The 18,953-nt window shown below is 44.1% G+C and overlaps 2 protein-coding genes across 6 annotated transcripts in view; both read right to left on the bottom strand.

Annotated features, from left to right (window-relative positions):
- Positions 1 to 2,465: 2,465 nt before the first annotated feature.
- Positions 2,466 to 10,890, bottom strand: exd2 (exonuclease 3'-5' domain containing 2). 2 transcript variants are annotated; one of them, XM_084568386.1, is made up of 10 exons: positions 10,615 to 10,890; positions 9,614 to 9,672; positions 9,139 to 9,536; positions 8,525 to 8,781; positions 8,306 to 8,432; positions 5,974 to 6,284; positions 5,783 to 5,889; positions 4,979 to 5,114; positions 4,498 to 4,860; positions 2,466 to 3,753 (listed from the first exon to the last, which is right to left on the bottom strand). In XM_084568386.1, exons 3-10 carry the CDS (start codon positions 9,493 to 9,495, stop codon positions 3,537 to 3,539), a joined length of 1,875 nt encoding a protein of 624 aa, XP_084424512.1. In that variant the 5' UTR covers positions 9,496 to 9,536; positions 9,614 to 9,672; positions 10,615 to 10,890; the 3' UTR covers positions 2,466 to 3,536. The 2 variants fall into 2 exon arrangements, with proteins under 2 accessions (XP_084424512.1, XP_084424511.1); XM_084568385.1 differs by having other exon boundaries at positions 9,124 to 9,536; positions 9,614 to 9,670; positions 10,615 to 10,637.
- A 308-nt stretch (positions 10,891 to 11,198) lies between these two features.
- numb (NUMB endocytic adaptor protein) overlaps positions 11,199 to 18,953 on the bottom strand; it is a 39,089-nt gene continuing 31,334 nt past the window's right edge. For 2 of the 4 annotated variants that reach the window (XM_084569786.1, XM_084569787.1), the window contains 8 exons: positions 17,862 to 17,894; positions 17,161 to 17,235; positions 16,052 to 16,192; positions 15,688 to 15,892; positions 15,195 to 15,488; positions 14,887 to 15,030; positions 14,211 to 14,357; positions 11,199 to 13,509 (listed from right to left, as the gene is read on the bottom strand). In XM_084569786.1, the coding sequence (XP_084425912.1) occupies positions 12,746 to 13,509; positions 14,211 to 14,357; positions 14,887 to 15,030; positions 15,195 to 15,488; positions 15,688 to 15,892; positions 16,052 to 16,192; positions 17,161 to 17,235; positions 17,862 to 17,894 (1,803 nt within the window). In that variant the 3' untranslated portion in view covers positions 11,199 to 12,745. The remainder of the gene's footprint in view (positions 13,510 to 14,210; positions 14,358 to 14,886; positions 15,031 to 15,194; positions 15,489 to 15,687; positions 15,893 to 16,051; positions 16,193 to 17,160; positions 17,236 to 17,861; positions 17,895 to 18,953) is intronic. The other 2 variants (XM_084569789.1, XM_084569788.1) reach the window with 2 other exon arrangements.

The raw sequence follows: 18,953 nt of genomic DNA, 5'->3' as shown, positions 1-18,953 counted from the left end.
TATTCGTATTATTTTTATTATTTGGTTTGTAGCCCGCTGTACTGAAGCCGAAGATTTATTATTTTCAACGCAGCCATTGTGGAGCAATATGATTTATTTTATTTTTTCTTACGTGACAATCTGTACGAAAATGTGAATTCTGTTGTGCAAAAATGTTCCTTGTGGATGGATTTTTACCTTGAAGGTCAAAACTGACTTTTATTTATTATTATTTTATTTTTAATTTTGTGACGTGAATTGAAAAACAAAAAAAAAATAAGTGCTTCAAAATGTTGCTGTTAATTGGAAAATGCCTTATCGTTAGTTCAGCGTTACCTTTAAGGAAAAGGAATCTGCAAAGAAGAGATAATTCGTGTGATGTTTCGGATACTCAAAAACAAAACAAAAAAAAAACATCCAGAGATTTGGGGCTAAATCAAACAGGCACTCATTTCTTGAATTATTTCTTTGTTTCTTTTTTTTTTGTGTAAAAATCATCTTTTGTTGTAATGAACAAAAGGATAATATGCAGTAATTTAGTGTTGAAACTCTGCAGGTGGAAACACAACAGGAGGATTCATTGAGGAGTCTTGCCAAATGTTGATTATACCGACTATAAAGCTAGCAGCCACTTAGCTTAGCATATGGGCTACAAATATGAGCAATGTTTATGTAAAAAGAATGGCGGCTTCTCATAAGGTCCAAGTTCTGTTTGAAGGGAGCATTAAAAATCTGCCTACAAACACCGCTACAACCATATTTGTATGCTATATGCTAAGCTAACTGCAAGAATTTGTCCCAAAACAACAAACACAAGTATATCTAAAATGTATACATCTCCCAGTTTGTTTGTATAGCTAAATGTTAGATTGATTCTATTACAGCCACAGCCATGTTTGCAGGCTATATGCTAAGCTAAGCTAATTGTAAATTTGTCCCCAAACAACAAAAGCACATCACACATCTGAGCACATACTATAAAATGCAAGAATTTCCAAGCGTTTCTTGTGAAAAGTTTCATTGTTTTGACTTGCATACATTTATGCTAACTGTAAAGCAAGCTAGCAGCCACTTGAGAACTACAAATATGGTGATGTATGCCGCTTTCAAATGGGGGTTGTGTTCATGAGAAAATTTAGGTCCGAGTTGTGTGCACACCTTTCCATCTTGTAACCATGAAATTACAAGTTCAGTTTGAAAGCAGCCACGTTTGCATGCTACATGCTAAGCTAAATACAGATTTGTCCCCAAATTTGTCTCGTGAAATGTTAGATTGAGTCAACTGAGACGCATTTATGCTAACTATAAAGCTAGCAGCTGCATTTTTGTGGTAATCACAAAAATTTCCAAAAACATACAGCCATGCTTGCAGGCTAAATGCTAAGCTAATCGCAAATTTGCCCCCAAACAACAAAAGCACATTATATTCTACAAAATGTAAGAACTTCCAAGTGTTTTCTTGAAAAAAAGTTAGATTGATTCAACTTGCATGCATTTGTGCCAGCTGTAAAGCTAGCAGCTACTTAGCATGAGCACTACAAATATGGTAAAAGAGGTTTATGCTGCATTCAAATGTATGGTGCCGTCTTGTGGTGTTCACAGCCTTGGAAGCGGGAATTTCTGAGCTCAGAGAAAACTCCCGTGTTCTATATGAGTATGAGGACAGCATGTTTGCAGGCGAAATGCTAAGCTAATCACTGAATTCGTCCCAAAACAAAAAAAAAAAAAGTCTGAAAATGAAATCATCTCCAGTTGTGTTTCCACCCACTCAGAGGTTTCTCTGTAATGCAGTAAAGATGTCAGAGTGCCAGGATTGCGCTCTTTTCTCACCGCTAAACTTCTTAAAAAGGGGAATTCCACCAAAATTTACTTGACGTTTTTATTCTCTAAAAAAAGTATTCGCCCAAAGTTTTGTCCTCGTTAATAATTCACTCGAGACGAGAGGAAAAAAAAAAAGTCAACTTTGATGGAATCCCCTTCGACGAAGCAGCCGCCTCACGTGCCATTGTTATCGTTGCAGTGTCGAACACTGACCATTAGAAGGTATACTTAGTTTTGTTAGCGTCCTAGGACAAAGGGATTCTGCATGTTGAGCCGTTTTCTTTTGTTTTTCCTTTTTTTATTTGTAAATGTGCTTTATTTAATTTCCTGACTGAACTGTGAAACCAGGGGAGCTCATAACTAATTCAGATACAAAAAAAAAAAAAACATTTGACTGACAGATTGTTCTGATGCCAAAATCAAGAGGCCTTAATTCAGCAAAACTAGATTGTAAAAAAAAAATAAAAAAAGTCATTCCTGACAAAAAAAAGTTCAACTAAAGACTCCTTTGACCTGAAAGTCACGAGTGATTCATATATGAAAATGTTAAGAGAACCACTTTTGTACTCATTTTTACAGACTATTTATTAAACTGTGATTTTGTAAGAAATAATAATAATAAAAAAAGTGAACGTGTTTGTGTCTTTTTTTTTTTTTTTTTTTAATTGAACAAGTCACATGATATTAATACAAACTTTTATTTATATATATATATCTCTTTCACAATTTAGGAAAACATCTTCAGGGCTTAAGACAAAAGGAAAACACGATTAAAGACGCTGCTTTGCAAAGGGAGTTTTAGGGAGTTATCTTTAGGGTTATTTTAAATTCTCACGTCAGAGTTGGCACCTCGTCTTTCACTGTGCGGTTTGGATTCTGTGAAAAAGACGTCGTAGTGAAATAAAACGGAAATGGGGTCCCGACGCCGCCTCCGGTCTGGTTTGGGGATTAAGAGGCGCATTAAAACATGAGCCATGAGACGTCCCAACCATCAGGAGAACGAGCGGCGGGACCCGAACATTTTAATATGAGCAATTAGAGAAAAATAAGATGGGTTCGTCTCCCCGTGCAAACACTGAGATGGAAAACAACCTTGACACCAAACGGAGCAAAGAGGAAGTTTGGGGTCAAGACGTCTCTGGGAAACATCATCTATCGACCTAAAACAGACAATAGACTGAAAAAAGACGGGCAGAGCACCAAAATGATTTAAGGTCGTGTTAAAATGACCCTCTCTCTCTATGCAAAGCAAATTATTTCTTCTCAGAAGCTGCTAACCTGCATGGAGTGTGGGGGGAGTAGTGGAGGTTCTTCATTAAATTTAGAGGGAAAATTAAGAGCAGGCTGCAGCTTTCATCTAAAAATCTGTTTTTGAATTACAATATCTCATTTTTTTTTTATTATTCCATAAATAATTATACATTTCTCATCTTAAAAAGTGTTCATATGCAATCACGAAACCACGACGTTGCAGGCTTAGTGTTCAGAGCAGCTTTTTCCGTCCGTCCTCTCCACAGGTAAGAGTTCATTCACGTCATCTCACAGGAAACCACGTCAGCAGAGACGTCGTCCACTGTCCCAGTCGCAGAGTGGCAGCTCGTCAGCAACCACACGCTGCTAATTATCCCACCTCGGATTAGTGCATTCACCTGCTCACTATAGAGCAGAGTGGCGGTTTGTATGGTTCAAATCCGACAAGTGGACGAGAACAAACAAAAAATTAATCACGTTTCCCGTCAGTTGAGTTTGATAGGCAGGTCCTCTCCGTATTTGCGGAGAAACTTGCCGTGGTTGTGGTCGACGGACCAGAGGGGAGGGAGGTGGCGCGGATGCATGCTGGTGAGGAAGTGCTGCCTCCAGCGGCGCTCCAGGTCCATGAGGCCCCGCAGGCCCTTTTCGGCGTGAGCCTGCACCACCTTCAGACCGTGAGGCACGTACGCCTCGTTAAAGATCCTTCAGAGGAGAGAGGAGGAGGGGGAGGAGGAGATGGCTCGAATGACTCAAAGTAACAAGACGAGTGAAGCTCAAGCAACCAACAGTCTGGACTTTTTAGTTCTGCACTTCACATGGACACTAGTATTGTCATTATAAAATATGTCGGCATGCAATTAGAGAATCCTACAATCAATCAGAGCGATTTTGTTGTAAACAAACTCAACAGCGCTCAGACGACATGCACACTACATAAAGTCCGCCCAAACTATTCGACTGGTCCGGAGCACAATCAGTTCCCATCGGAGAGACACCAGACAACTTTCCGGGAAAGGAAAGTTGGTCTGGAATAAAAATGTCTCATGCTACCACCTCAATCAGAACAAACTGATCAGATCAGAAGAAAGTTTCAATCAGACTGGGATCGGGTGACGTAACCTTTGATCTGATTGTTTCTCTCTGGTTCATGATCATGTTTGCTCCACGGGGAGTAAACATCAGTTTCCAGAAGGGACAGAAACATGGGGGTAGCATGGGGGTCTTGGTCATTTTCTGCTATTAAATTAATTCTTTGTTGTTAATTAAGTTGGGAAATCTTCTACCCTTATATTTCCAGTAGATTTAACCCTCCAAAGTGGGCAGAATTACTACTTTATTTAACTGCGGGTGAAGATATATTGTCCACGTAAGCGTAGCCAATGTCTTGAACAATATTTGTTATTTTATTCAAACTAGATTGATTTCAAGATACGTTCCGAAACCCACCTCGTCTCCAAATCGGCCGCCCGCTGCAGCACCTCGTTCGTCAGCTCCTCCTCTTCGTCCAGGAAGTTCTTTATCAACGCCTGCAGCTCCTCTCGCCGCTGCTCCGGCAGTCCTTCCCCCGCGGTGAGCAGGGCCCGAGCCGCCGAACGGACTCGCCGTCGGTCCGAGTCCTCCAGCAGGCGGACTCCCTCCTCGCAGCCCTGAGGGGCGGCGAACTCCTCGGCCAGCCGCTGCTTCAGGAAGCCGTCGTGCACGTTGGAGGCGGCGTGGCAGCTGGTGCAGAGCAGCAGGATGTCATGGGAGTTGTGGTCCTTCATCTCGGTGGGAAAATGTCGTCTGTACTCGTGTGGCACGATGTTTTTCCTGTCGGAGCAGAGGAAGTAACTCAGTGCCGACACAGAATGAGTCAAACCATCTGCTTTAACAGAATACATTACAACAGCCACTCAAGTAACTGCTAGTTTAGAATCAAAAGTCAAACCTGATGTAGGAATCTGCTTTTCCACACACCACGCAGAGATTCTCCTTAGCGGTGAGATAGTAGTCCTGCTGTGAGTCTGGACGTCCCGACGGCTCAAACAGCAGCCTCACAACAAATGGCTCTTCACTCTGAAGCACTGCAACACAAACAGACGTGATCTCTTCATTTTCTGAGCCTTGTTAGTGCTACATACACGGATCAGCCACAACATTACAACCACTGACAGGAGAAGTGAATAACATTGACCATCTTGTGACAGTTCAATGTTCTGCTGGGAAACTTCTGGACCTGGCATTCATTCATGTGGATGTTACGTAGACATGTAGCACCCACCTAGACCAGACCAGGAACCTCCATCCCATAGCAATTGACACTCCTTGATGGCAGCAGCCATCCCCAGCAGGATGCAGCCTGACACAGGCACACACACAAAAGGTGTTGACCTGGCCTCCAAATTCACTAGATCTCAAACTGATCAAGAATCTGTGGGATGATCTACAGAGACCCCTCCCCTCAAAGCCCCCCCCACTAACAACATTCTGTTGCCAGACACCACAGGACACCCTCAGAAGGCCCATGTCCATTCTCTGATGAGTCACCACTGTTTTGGAGGCACAAGGGAGACTTACACAGTATTAGGAAGGTGGTCATAATGTTATGCCTGATCCGTGTATTAACCCTACTGTTCTGTTTGCTAAAGACAGGCATTTTTCACTGATAGATGGGACATTCTGGGATGTAAACAGCAGGATAGAGCTAGAAAAAAACCTTCAGAGGATTCAGAGTAAAACATATCCAGTGTACCTCCTATTCCTTTATCCAGGTACCATTTTGCTTTCTTCTTGTCGCAGGTGCACAGAGGCTGTCCATCTGGTGCATGCAGGTAGCAGTTATCATAGAGGGGAGACTTCCTGAAACAGGCAGACATTTATCAAACAGCAGAAAACAGAGTTATCTAATAACTCCTGTACAGACAACAGCAAGTGTCTCCTCACCTGGCGGAATAGCCGACACCCAGCGGTTTCCTCTTGTTGTTCTTTCGAGGGTCTGGGACTTGCTGATCTCCAGACACCGGGCTTTCATAAACCGGCGGCTTCCGGACTCTCCGCTTCCTCTCTCCGTCGCCAGACTTGTCATCTCCGTCTCCTCGGCCCCTGAAGGGCACATCCACCAGACCCTGGCAGCGGGAGGCCAACTCTGAGTAGGAGCTCCCGCTGGAAAAGGCGAGACCGGTTTCAGGCTGGAGGCCGAGGAGATGGAGAAAGAGCGCGACGGAAACCTGGGCGTCCCTGGCAGCGTAAGTCATCTGAGTGACAGACAGGAGAGATTTATTAGTGGCTTATTTATTAGTTTATTTATCATGGTACTACGGCTCAACGGTGGCAGAAAAGACGGCCTGCAAGGCGCATAGAGTGACCGGAGTCTCGTTGCCTCCTGTTGAAGAACATTTCCAGAGCCGTTACAAGAACAGAGCACGGAATATCATCAGAGACACTTCTCACCCCCTCAACAAACGCTTTGAACTGCTGCCATCAGGCAAACGGTACCAGAACATCAAAACCAGAACTAACAGACTGCTCAACAGAGGGCACCATGCACCTTGCACTTTACTTAGTTCAAATACTGAAAGACTTAAGTTAAAATGATTTGATCTGATTTTAGTGGTTTGACCCTGGGAGTCATCATTGTGTGCTCATACACTATATTACCAAAAGTATTCGCTCACCCATTCAAATGATCAGAATCAGGTGTTCTAATCACTTGGCCTGGCCCCAGGTGTATAAATTCAAGCACTCAGGCATGCAGACTGTGAAACAAGACATTTGTGAAAGAATGGGCCGCTCTCAGGAGCTCAGTGAATTCCAGCGTGGAACTGTCATAGGATGCCACTTGTGCAACAAATCCAGTCGTGAAATTTCCTCGCTCCTAAATATTCCACAGTCAACTGTCAGCTCTATTATAACAAAATGGAAGCGTTTGGGAAAAACAGCAACTCAGCCACGAAGTGGTAGGCCACGTAAAGTGACGGAGAGGGGTCAGCGGATGCTGAAGCGCATAGTGCAAAGAGGTCGCCGACTTTCTGCACAGTCAATTGCTACAGAGCTACAAACTTCATGTGACCTTCAGATTAGCCCAAGTACAGTACGCAGAGAGCTTCATGGAATGGGTTTCCATGGCCGAGCAGCTGCAGCCAAGCCACACATCACCAAGTGCAATGCAAGGCGTCGGATGCAATGGTGTAAAGCACGCCGCCACTGGCCTCTAGAGCAGTGGAGACGCGTTCTCTGGAGTGATGAATCACGCTTTTCCATCTGGCAATCTGATGGACGAGTCTGGGTTTGGAGGTTGCCAGGAGAACGGTACATTTCAGATTGCATTGTGCCAACTGTGAAATTTGGTGGAGGAGGAATTATGGTATGGGGTTGTTTTTCAGGAGCTGGGCTTGGCCCCTTAGTTCCAGTGAAAGGAACATTGAATGCTTCAGGATACCAAAACATTTTGGACAATTCCATGCTCCCAACCTTGTGGGAACAGTTTGGAGCGGGCCCCTTCCTCTTCCAACATGACTGTGCACCAGTGCACAAAGCAAGGTCCATAAAGACGTGGATGACAGAGTCTGGTGTGGATGAACTTGACTGGCCTGCACAGAGTCCTGACCTGAACCCGATAGAACACCTTTGGGATGAATTAGAGCGGAGACTGAGAGCCAGGCCTTCTCGACCAACATCAGTGTGTGACCTCACCAATGCGCTTTTGGAAGAATGGTCAAAAATTCCTATAAACACTCTCCTCAACCTTGTGGACAGTCTTCCCAGAAGAGTTGAAGCTGTAATAGCTGCAAAAGGTGGACCGACATCATATTGAATTCTATGAGTTAGGAATGGGATGGCACTTCAGTTCATAGAATGAGTAAAGGCAGGTGAGCGAATACTTTTGGTAATATAGTGTATGTTGTTTTTCCAGACATGAACTCTCTAGAGCAGAGACTATTGGCTAGCATGGCAGCGCTGCTTTCCAGTGCATTAAGTTGATTCTGCACAAAACTAAACCACATTGATTTCCCTTAATGTCACTCAGTGGGTGTAAGCAACTAATCTTTGGTTGCAGCTCTACTTTAAATACTACAATACCCATGCTGTTACCCATGCTGTTGTTGCCATGGAGAGGCAAGTTAGAAGCAGGGCTTAGATTTCAACAAAGCTTTGTAGTTGCAGATAAACAAGGCACGATAGCTGCATTCAAGCTGCAGATGGTATCATCAGTTTTCTCACCGGGGGTAACTTAAGCTCCGAAAAATGAGGAATATGAAAAAATGTGGATCACCACCTGCTCCAGTGTCAACTGATCTGCTTCCCAGTCACTGCAGCGCAGCTCGAGAGATTTATCCAGTGATACATTCAACAGATCCGCTGCCAGGGATTTCAGACTGAGGCCATTATTCACCAAAGCTTGCCTAAAACAGAGAGATTTTAAAAGGATCAGTCAGCAATTTAAATAACTTAACAAAATATGACTAAAGAGAGATGACTAAAAAGAAAAAGTCACCTCTGTCTCAAGGCAAGGTAACGCAGGTCGACTGTACACGTCAGCGACAGACCGTAGTCCCGCGTCAGACGCTTGCCGTCTTCATAGCAACCAACGCCAACTTTCAAGATGTGTGGGTTTCTCAGAACCTCGATCAAGCTCAGTGGGAAGGGCTGCTGTGGGCTGCGAAATGCCAGCAGCCTGACCAGGACACAGAGACCAGAGTACGAGGCCATCTGTAGCAGGGAGACCGCGGACGCTCGGCCTTTCACCGACACCTGCAACAGCAAACAGCAGCCCGGTCAGATGAGACAGAAAGTCATTTAGAAACGTAGAGATGGATGTTTAAAGGAAAATTCCACCCATCTGAAATTATTACACTGCTTTAAATAATCAATCTGATGTCAAATGCAATTTAAGAGTTTTATTTGGGTTGCAATTTATTTGTTGGTGAATCAATTCCATAGCGGATTAAATTCATTTGGCGTTTCCTGCAGCTCAGATCAACCTTTTCAGATCGCTTCTTTCATCCTGTCAATTGCTTGATCTCAGATGTGCGTGGCAATCAGGTGGATTTATCCTTTTTTCTGATGTACTAACATGCAAAAGTTATATCTTACGCCTTTGGTCTTTACCCATTCACAGTCAAGCCCGAGTACAGGGAAGACTGACAGCTCCTCCTGCATCAGTGGCCATATCCGCTGCCAATCCTCTTCAGAGCTCACCATCACTGGTTTACCCCCCAGCAGTGACGTCTGACATTCTACAGTCTTAAACTCCTTGTCTCGAAGAGGCGGCGGCTGGATTTGTTCGTACTCTTCAGCTGTCAACTCTTTTTGCACGGGACACGGAGCCTCCACAGGATCGGCCACCTTCTGGACGGAAGGCAGCCTCTTCCTTTTCGTTTTATACACTCGCCATATGAGCAGCCCTCCTAAGGCTGCTCCCAGTACTGTTGTTATGGCGGCAGTTAAAGGCCCTCGATGAGACATGTCGACTTGTAGAGTTCTTAAACAGCCAGAAAAGTTTAAACCTAGAGTAAAAAAAAACGCAGACGCTGATGTGAGTGGGTCGACTTGCAAGTCTTACACATTTCACGCGATGTTTTACCTTTCCAATGTCAGTACACGTGGCTCTGTTTCTGTGATCTGGACAGGCACTGCATATCTCTGGGACAAAACAAACAAGTAATCATTTTATATTTAAGTCTTAACATTGACTGCTAACTGGGACGATAAATTTGTGCAGAGAACAGAAACAAAAACCAGAAATCACCGGCGCCCTTTACCTCCATTATGGCTATAATAAATAGGAATTTCAGCCATATTCTAACCTCAGTCATTTCTAATCCACCTTTATACTTATCAAGCTTCTTATGTTTATCATACATACTACTTTCATTTGGCAGCAGTGATTATTATGATCCCAAACATGTGACACTTAAAGATTAACACATTTTAGTTTCCTGTAACGTCTCTACATAATATGGAGTCAATGCTCAGCAGCGGTTAACAAAATAAAAACATACGCACAAGTTAAAAACAATAACAATACCAGGCATTTTCTAAGTAGGTGATGGGTTGCATAAAAGCTAACCCACGTTAGCATGCTATTCTCCGCTATCCAGACCAAGTTAGAGGCTACGTTAATACTTTAAGCCAATTATAAGCAGAACAGAAGACGTTTTGTTGTGCTGCAATAAAAAAAATAAGGCAGCAGCGACTTCATACACAACACAAACCTCTCTCTGAAGCGAACGTCAAGCTGTCACTGAACAGCTAGCTAGCAGTTAAGACAACTTTTGCTAGCTTTGCTAATTAGCTGTTAAATAACCATGTCAAACATACCAGGTTGTCATTTCCTTTCAAATGAAATTCCGTTTTAAATGCACAAACGTAGTAAGAATTACTTTTCAGTGTGTATTTGTGCCACATTTTCTCATTTAGGCAAAGTTGTTATCAGCGTTAGCCTGGATAACCAAGAGCTAACCGGTTAACCGGCTAGCTCTTGGTTAGCTAAGCGGCTTTTTTTTTTTACTTTAATGATGACACTGCTGTTTTAAAGTAAAGGAGTACTTCTTTGCGTTGTGACTGACACATTCTGACTCTTACCTTTACGTTTTTAAGCAACACAACGCCACTTTCCCACACATGTACACTAGCTTGCTGGACTGAGCCATGTCTTCGGGAGCTGTATTTATAACGACGCATGCGCACCGGGACGCAGTTCTGTAGGCAGCGCCACCTGTTGGAGGGGCGGACCAACTGACGCACTGCATCAACATTAGAGGTCATTACAGCCACCAGAAAAATACAAATAAGATAATTACTTCTATAACACACAGCGTTCTGAATGGTTTTATATTATGTAAATTGACAGGGTTTATTTTAAATGACCTGCCTGAATAATATATATTTATATTAATATTTATTTATGAACCTGTTTTAAGGCTGCAGCTCTAGGTTAGCAACTTAATGTTTGGTTTGACAAACAGCCCAGAACACAAGGATACTGAATTTACAATAACATAGCAGCAAAAATTTCTCACTTGTGAGAACTGGAAATCAGTTCAAATCTGCCATAATATTTGATGAATATATAAAAATACTTCCAAATACTTCACTAACTCAGGAATTAAGTTCTCGTAAGTGTTAAAAGACTTCACAAAAGGTTGTTTATTGCATTCAATCAAAAACACAGACCAGTTTCTTTTCCTCTACCACCATGAATTTATTCAATCTTTTAGCTTCAATATTTCTCCAAAAAAGTGGAATAAAGTAATGAAATAATTACAAAATGGAAAAATAGATCAGAGAATAGATCGTATTCACAGGCTTGATTTAAAAAAATAAAAACATGACAGAGAGAAATCAGACGGTGAGAGATGAAGCCGTTTTTTTTGTTTGTTTTTCTTTTTTTAAATCTCCCTGCAGTTTTTTCTGCTGCCCGTCACAACCACGGCAGGCTAACGGAGGTCAGGGCAGGTCAGCCACTGCAGCACCACAACTGACCTAACCCACGTTGATCAAGGTCACCTGTGAGGTCAAATCATCTACTTTAGTGCTTGTGCAAAATAAAATAATAATAAAAAAAAAAAATTAAAAATCGACTACTTAAAAAAAATAATAAATGTGGAGAAAGAGACAATGCATCCTACCGTGTTAAATAAAATAATAAAATTAAAAAAAGGAGGTCGTTACCACACACAAAATAAGAATGACGAGTAAGACGGGAGAAGTTAAATGTTAAGTACTGATGCGTACTAAACTATTAAAAACTGAGCACAGGTAAGAGAGGCAACCAGTCGGGCACCACCACCATTGCTAGGTCCACATTGATTGTTGCTGCAATGATTCCCTATTTACAGTGAGATGCTTCACATCCAATCACAGGATGCGAGAGACGGCAATAAAGAGATTTTCTTTATATAAAAAAAAACCACAAAAGTAAAGCAGCTGTCCCTTCACAAAATCTCTTTACATCACATTAAAAATTAGCACTGCTGTGAGCTGTGTACAGTATAGATTCTTTATAGATATATATATATATATTTATGTATAACATATACGATCATTTCTTGTATACACGAACATAAACTTGTTTCATTGTAGCTAGCCTGTGCCTTTGGCAAAATTACTTACAACTCTTCTGTTAGATTCCAAAGCTATTTAAAATATACTTAATGCATAAAAATAAAGATTTTGGCATTGTCTCACTCTATTCTCATGACTGGGAAGTTATTAATGAGAACTTCTCATGTGGAAGCCGAGTTCTCAGTGCTGCAGTTCCTCCAGGTGAGGGAGGCCTTGTCCTGCCAACGGGGGGACGCTGGGAGCTGGGCCAAGAGTGACGGCGGGCAAACGACGGGAGCCGCCACACCTGGGCGGGTGGAGGGGCAGACGAGGTGTGGCGCGACACAGATATTCCACAGGGTAACGGCGACCTTGCGCTCCACAGCACAAACAAAACAATACAGACAATGCTAATGAAATGCCTGGGGAGCTGCAGCCTTGTTAACAGCAACCTGTTTTGTTTTTTTTTTACTTCCTCTCTTGCTGCTGTGCAGGGTCCTGCTCCCCGCTGAGTCACTCCACTGTCTCCCACTTCATTTCAGCCCCGCTGAGTTCATCCACTAAAACCAAGAGAGCGGGAGGCAGGCGGACTTTCCCATCTCTTCTGTCGTCAATCATCCAGCTGCTCAAGTCTTTATTGTCCAGTATTTTCTAATCTCAAACACAGCCCTCAGAGCTGGATCTCAAAGGTCTTGTGCAGCTCGGTGGAGAAGGGATTCGTGGGCGACGGTGTGGTGCGTTGGCGTGAGCGGCCCTCCAGGGCTGCCCACTGGGCCTCAAAGGCGTCTTCCTGCTGCTGTGGGGGCGGCAGGGTGGAGGGAGAGGACGGAGGGATTTGAGCCGAAGCAGCCCAGCTGTCTGCCCCGTTAAAGGTCACGCTGCCATTGGATGGCTGGAGGGGAGCGGGGTTCACTGTGGTGGACGGTGGGGGTTTGATGAACGGGCTGACGTTGCCTCCAGCGTGAACATCATGCTGGGGTGTCGTTGAGGCCGGGATGGGGAACTGCTGGGGCTGTGCCGCTGAGCCGAACACATTAGCCACCATCTGTGAAGGAGTGATGCCAAACACGGGCACGCTGGGCTGAGAGAACGGAATCCCGTTGGACATTGGGTAGGAGGCCGGGGCCTGAGGGTGGAAGGCGGGCTGGCGAGGGGGCAACATGGGCACGGCAGGGGGGAGAGAGGGCATGTAAGTCACCGGGGGAACAGGTGAAACAGAAGCCACGGGCATCGGCACAGCGGCAGCGAACGGCTGGGGGGGAGGCGTGGGCGTGGCCGCTGCCATGATGGGATTAGGTTGAGGGGCTCTGACAGATTTGGTGACTTCTTCTAACCACCGGTCTGCTTCCGATGGTGTGCGCCTGTGAGACGGTATGCCTGGAGAAGATGTGGGGGGGGCTACTATCACCGGGGCAGTTGATGACCAGTCACTTCCTGTTGGTGCAAAGTACAAGAATGAGTCTCGACTAAACATTTACCAAGGAATACAAGAGGGACACCGTGTCAGGGACGACAGATTGACAATGAATGTTTTATTATCCTGATTATTAGCTCGTTAAAGTGAATCATTACACTCTGAATGTGCAACAACGGCACATCAAATTATAGTCTCATCTTCAGTCATAGATAACAAACTGATGCTGCACCTGTGAGAAGGGAAATAACTCTTCATCCCAGCAGGTGGCAGTAGTCTGAACTCATCAATCAAAAAGAGAGATGAGCTATTCATGCTGAGCAGTTGGTCTACGGTTTCTTTATTCTAAATGATCATGTTGTTGTGACAGTATCTGTGTATTTAAATGTTCAGATGAGATGAAGATGCAAAATGAGAAAGAGCCTTCTGTGTTGTCCTGTTAATTGTGACCTCATTTGGTTTACTTTGGTCTTTGCTCTCTAAGCTGATCAGCTAATCAGACTGATCTCTCTGGGCAACTTCTTCCACCGCTGATTCAACATGCTGAATCAGTCAAAGAGCCGCCATCAGAGTCACTACTAGTCCATGCCACTTTTTAAGCACCAGTCAAACATGAAGGACTTGAGTGAATCTCAGCATCTTGTCTCCGTATACCTCGTTACATTATACAGATGTAATAAGGATAGAAGTACAATGTGAGTCTCTCTGAGGAGCTGCTTACCTGGCTGTGCTGAGGCCGGGGCCCCTGCTGGGGTCTTAGCCCAGGGGTTAGTGTCTCGAGCAGGCAGAGCAGGGGGCAGAACTGGGGGGTTAGCGGTAGCAGCAGCAGCAGCAACAGCAACAGAGAAGGCAGGAGATGTGCCATTCACTAAAGCAGATAAGAGACACGAGCTAGTACGAGCAAGCTAGGATGTTGATGTGGACTGATGTTTAGTCGGACATGCACAAAACCGTTACGGAGTTAATTAGCGATCATAAAAAGAAAATAAATGCTATGAGTGCAGGTGTGAGAAAATGTCATATTTCTGTTGCTGTTCAAAGTGCATGCAGCTTCAACACATCACTGGAAGTTGATTCTGTTGAGCTGAACTACCAGGAAATTCAGACAGGATTATAGGCTATAAACTAGTCTTTTATCGTCTGCTTCCTCTTTTTTTTTGTGTGGCTTTTTTTTATATACAGGCAGCTGCAAAAATTTATGATAATTGATTACTTTCACGTCTCTAAAGCTACAGAGGGAAGTAGGCTAATATAATGTTTAACTGCAGCAATAATAAGATATTATTTTAAAACTTGAAATGTTGCAGTTTTATGCAAAATGATCCAGTCAGAGGTTGTCACACACACAGCAGATCAGAACAGAGAGCAGACGTCCATTCACATGCGAGACGTTTTACCTGGTGCGACAGGAGACTGCGGGGACGAGGTTGGTTTAGGCATTGGAGCGGAGGAGAAGGGGTCCTCTGGGGGTCCACTGAAAGCGACCGTGATCTGAGTACACAGCGAACTGATGCTGTCACCTTCCCCCTCCACCTCGGGGACTAAAAGAGGAGCACCAGAGAAAAAAAACCAAAACTATATTATAGTAGAAGGTGAGAGAAACAGTTCATGAGATTGGTATTTTTATCTTTGCTTGCAGGTTTTCAGCGAGCTGTACTGAATAACAAAGAAGGACAGGAACAGCAGGACAGTGTCCTAGACTCACCTGTGTTTGTCAAGGGGAAGTCAGACTTGCGCTGCACGTTGGACGGCAGCTCGTTCATGCGCAGTGACAGCTGTCGCTTGAAGGGGGACGTCTGGAGGGCCGGGAAGCCTCTGAAGGAGCCCTGCCTGGCGAGCGCCTCGGCCGGCGCGTGTCTGCGGGGTATCACCTGAGGACCCAGCGCGGACACCGGGAGCGGCGGGGAGGACGTGGGTGATGGAGAGCCTCCCGTCTGGTGTACTGCGGTGTTTGTCAAACCGGTGGCCGAGTTCCCAACCACCTTCACGTCTGTCTCTGCTGTTGGAGAGGGACAAAATTCAGACAATAATCCTCCACGGAGAGGTGCGAGGAAAGTCCAAGTAAAACCTTATCGAAACATTTTAATTATGAATCCAGTCCTCAAATGTCTATTTAGTCTTCAACATGAGACACAAGAACAAAACAAACAGGTACGGGAGGTTAAACTGTCAACTCATCAGGGAATAACGCCGCAGACCTTTTTTAGCGTCCTGTATCTGCCTCATGACCTCCTCCCGCTCCGCCGCCTCCGTTGCCGTGGTAACGCGAAACGAGCCCTCCCGGGTGAAAGTGGTTCTGTTGGCGTCGAAGGTTGCGGTGACCCCGCACTCTTTCTCTCGCTTCTGTTTTCGCTCCAGACAGGCAGCGAACGCACAACCCACAGCGTGACTGAGGCGCTCTCCCTGAAAGAGAGCGGTTTAAAAAAAAATTAAGGGCGGTCTCGACAAAAGTAGTAAATTATTCCCAAGTTAAAATATGTCCTCGTGTAAATGCACTTTAAATTTATTCTATAAATAATACGAATCAAGGGAACGTAGCTGTAACAGTAGATTCATTCTTACCGAGTCTTTAATGGCCATGAAGCAGTGGCAGATCCAGCGTCGCGTGGTGCCGTCCCTACAGATGTAAGAAAACGCTCTCTCAAAGTTCCTGTCCGGGGCGCAGAACGACACCTTCTCTATTGTCTGGTCCAGAATCAGGTCCTGCAGAAAGCATCGACGTCTCGTTATGATGACATAATAAACAGCGGTCACAGCTGAGTGAGTCTTAGTCAGTCAATACGTGGGTTGAATGACTTCATAGCGAGCAGCACTCAAACTTCACTGAGCTGCTTTCAGCTCCTGAAGCACCAGTCGGCCACAGACGCTCACAGATGAAAAGCAACACAGGAAAATAATCTGTCACGTAGATCTTGGACGTTCAACATTATTATTTATTACTTCTAGTAGAAAATAAGGTAAAGCAGGTTGACAAATAAAAAGAAATCAGAAAATTAATCTAGAACTACATTTTTAAGAAACTGTCTGATAATAAAATAAAGTTTTAGGAAACTTCCTGGTCAGCTGAGGTTTTTGGTGGATTAATATTAGTATAAAATGTCCTACTTCGTATATATTTCTCACTGAAAACAAATCAGTCTTCTTAGCTTCATGATGGTTATGGTATTCAGCATTTGTTTGATACAGAAACACATCCTCCAAAATGATCGTACAGCTGAATCACCACCTTTCTGACATAAATTGAACATTATAACAGGCGTGAATGGAGATTTAGCGCAGGCCTGTTATATTAGAATACATTTATTTTCACTTGTGTGCCTAATGAGCTGGTAAGTGAGAATTGATCACGAGTTGAAGGTGTGTTGCAGTACCAGCGGCCTCCAGCAGGTGTCAGTGTTACCTGTAATGCTCTTAACACAGCTCGTTTCCACTCCTGCAGGTGCACTGAGTACATATTTCCTCAGAGGGCCTTTTGGAGGTCACTAGACTAAAGTCATAGTAGCGTGGCGATCATTATTAACTCCCGGAGCTCAGCGGCTTCCACCTTCAAAGCTACTAAAAGCCACGTGTTTAAAAAAAAAAAAAAAAAAAAACCTCCTTCCTTGTGACTGCTCTGTTTTTAAGATCCTGGTATTTCCAAGCGCGCGACGACGACCGAGGGGACCTTTTACCTTTGTTTTGTCGTCTACAACACGAAGACCATCTGCCGACACCCACAGCACGGCTCGCACTGCCTTCTTCCCAGCCTGCAAACACACACACAACAGAAATACGGACGAGTTAAGGAAAGGAAGCGTTTCGTGTTTTTCCATGTCCCCTAAGATTACTTCTTATTATGTACCAATCCTTGGCACCTATACACATAAAAAAAAACTGTCAACAAACAAACACACACACACAAAACACACCTGTAAATAAAGAGAAAGACAAGAGAGGTGTTGTTGTTGGTTTTTTTTTGTGTAAGTGTCGCACGGTTGAGACTTGGTTGTGACCTCATAGATTAATCACGACAATAAAACAGGAAATGTTCATTCATACAATAAGTTCATTGTTCCATTTTTGGTTCAAGGAAGAAGGGCTGAAGGGACAGAAGAAGGCACGCCTGTTAATACAAAAATAAAAAATCCACACTTACACCACACATACAAAAACACCAAAGTGCCCCACCCCGGCCTAAACCACCCCACCTGCTCACAGACACATGCATCGGTGTGTTTGTCTCTCGACAGATTTCCCCTGCGTGTTTTTTTATGTGTTTCTTCCAGCCTTCAGATGTGATCAAAGAGTGAAGAGTGAGAGGAGGAAAGAGAGGAAAAAAAATATCATAATAATAAAGAGAATCGCACTCAAGACACACAAAGCAATAACTTACTTTTGCAAAGAATCCTTTGAAGAATTTCCTGTCCTGGAAGTGGATGTGGTAAAAAAAAAAAAAAAGGGGAGGGTGGGTGAGAGGGGTGGAGGAGATGGGGGGGGGGAGGAACAAGGTATGAAAATGTTACCTAAGATGTCTAAAAATTGTCTGGAGCCCGCAGGAAAGGAATTGATTTTGGGGTTTCTTTTTTTTGGTGAAGCTGGGTTACGGGTGAGTGAGTGAGGCAATGGATCAGGAAGCTCCACGTGATTCCACTCTGACGGGAGAATTGATGGGTGTTGTTTGATGATGAATACTGTTAGTACTATTACGATGGAAGCCAGTAAACGCATTACTGTTCCCAAACCAGATCCCAGTGACAGCAGGAAGTGATACCCACGTGTTATTGTGTGATTTAAATTAAAAGCAACAACAAAAAAAACAACAAGGCTACAGGACTACAACAGTCCCACAGCCAAGACAGAATACTGAGCAGCCTGGACAGAGGAGATAAAGATGGCAGACCTTCAGGTGTGCGTCTGCGGCGTGGGATAATCCCAAATCCCATTCTACCCTTTCTCCTCTGATTCCTAGAGCGAGGCGCCATGGTTGCTCAGCAGACAGAAACAGATTCCCACAGACGGTTGTTTGACCTCTGAATCAAACCTGTGGTTGTTTTTTAGTCGGCCAGAATCAGGGGTCAAGTTTAGGCCGCCGAAAACCACGTTTAAAAAAAAAAAAAAAAAAAAAAAAAAAAAGAGAGAGAATATAACCAGACCCGTCCTAGTCTTAATCCCCCCCCCTCAGGAGTTCTTGTCCTCCTCCTCCTCCTCCATAAACTGTGAAAAGAAGTGCCACCCTGCTCCTGTTACACAGCCATGGTGGAGACGGCACTCCAAGCACCATGTTAATGCATGATTTAACGTGTTAACCAGCGCTGGAGATTCATTTGGAATGAGCTAAGGGCTTGTTAGTGTGTGTGTGTGTGTGTGTGTGTGTGTGTGTGTGTGTGTGTGTTGTGAGAACCACACAGTCATGCAGATGATGGCAAAGCCTGCACAGCTAGTATTAGTAAGCTACGGTTAGGGGGTAGAAATCCAACTACTAGAA

Source organism: Chelon labrosus (genome assembly GCF_963514085.1).
Source record: "Chelon labrosus genome assembly, chromosome: 20".
In the NCBI taxonomy this organism is placed as follows: Eukaryota; Metazoa; Chordata; class Actinopteri; order Mugiliformes; family Mugilidae; genus Chelon; species Chelon labrosus.
This window is presented reverse-complemented; position numbering and strand designations above follow the sequence as displayed.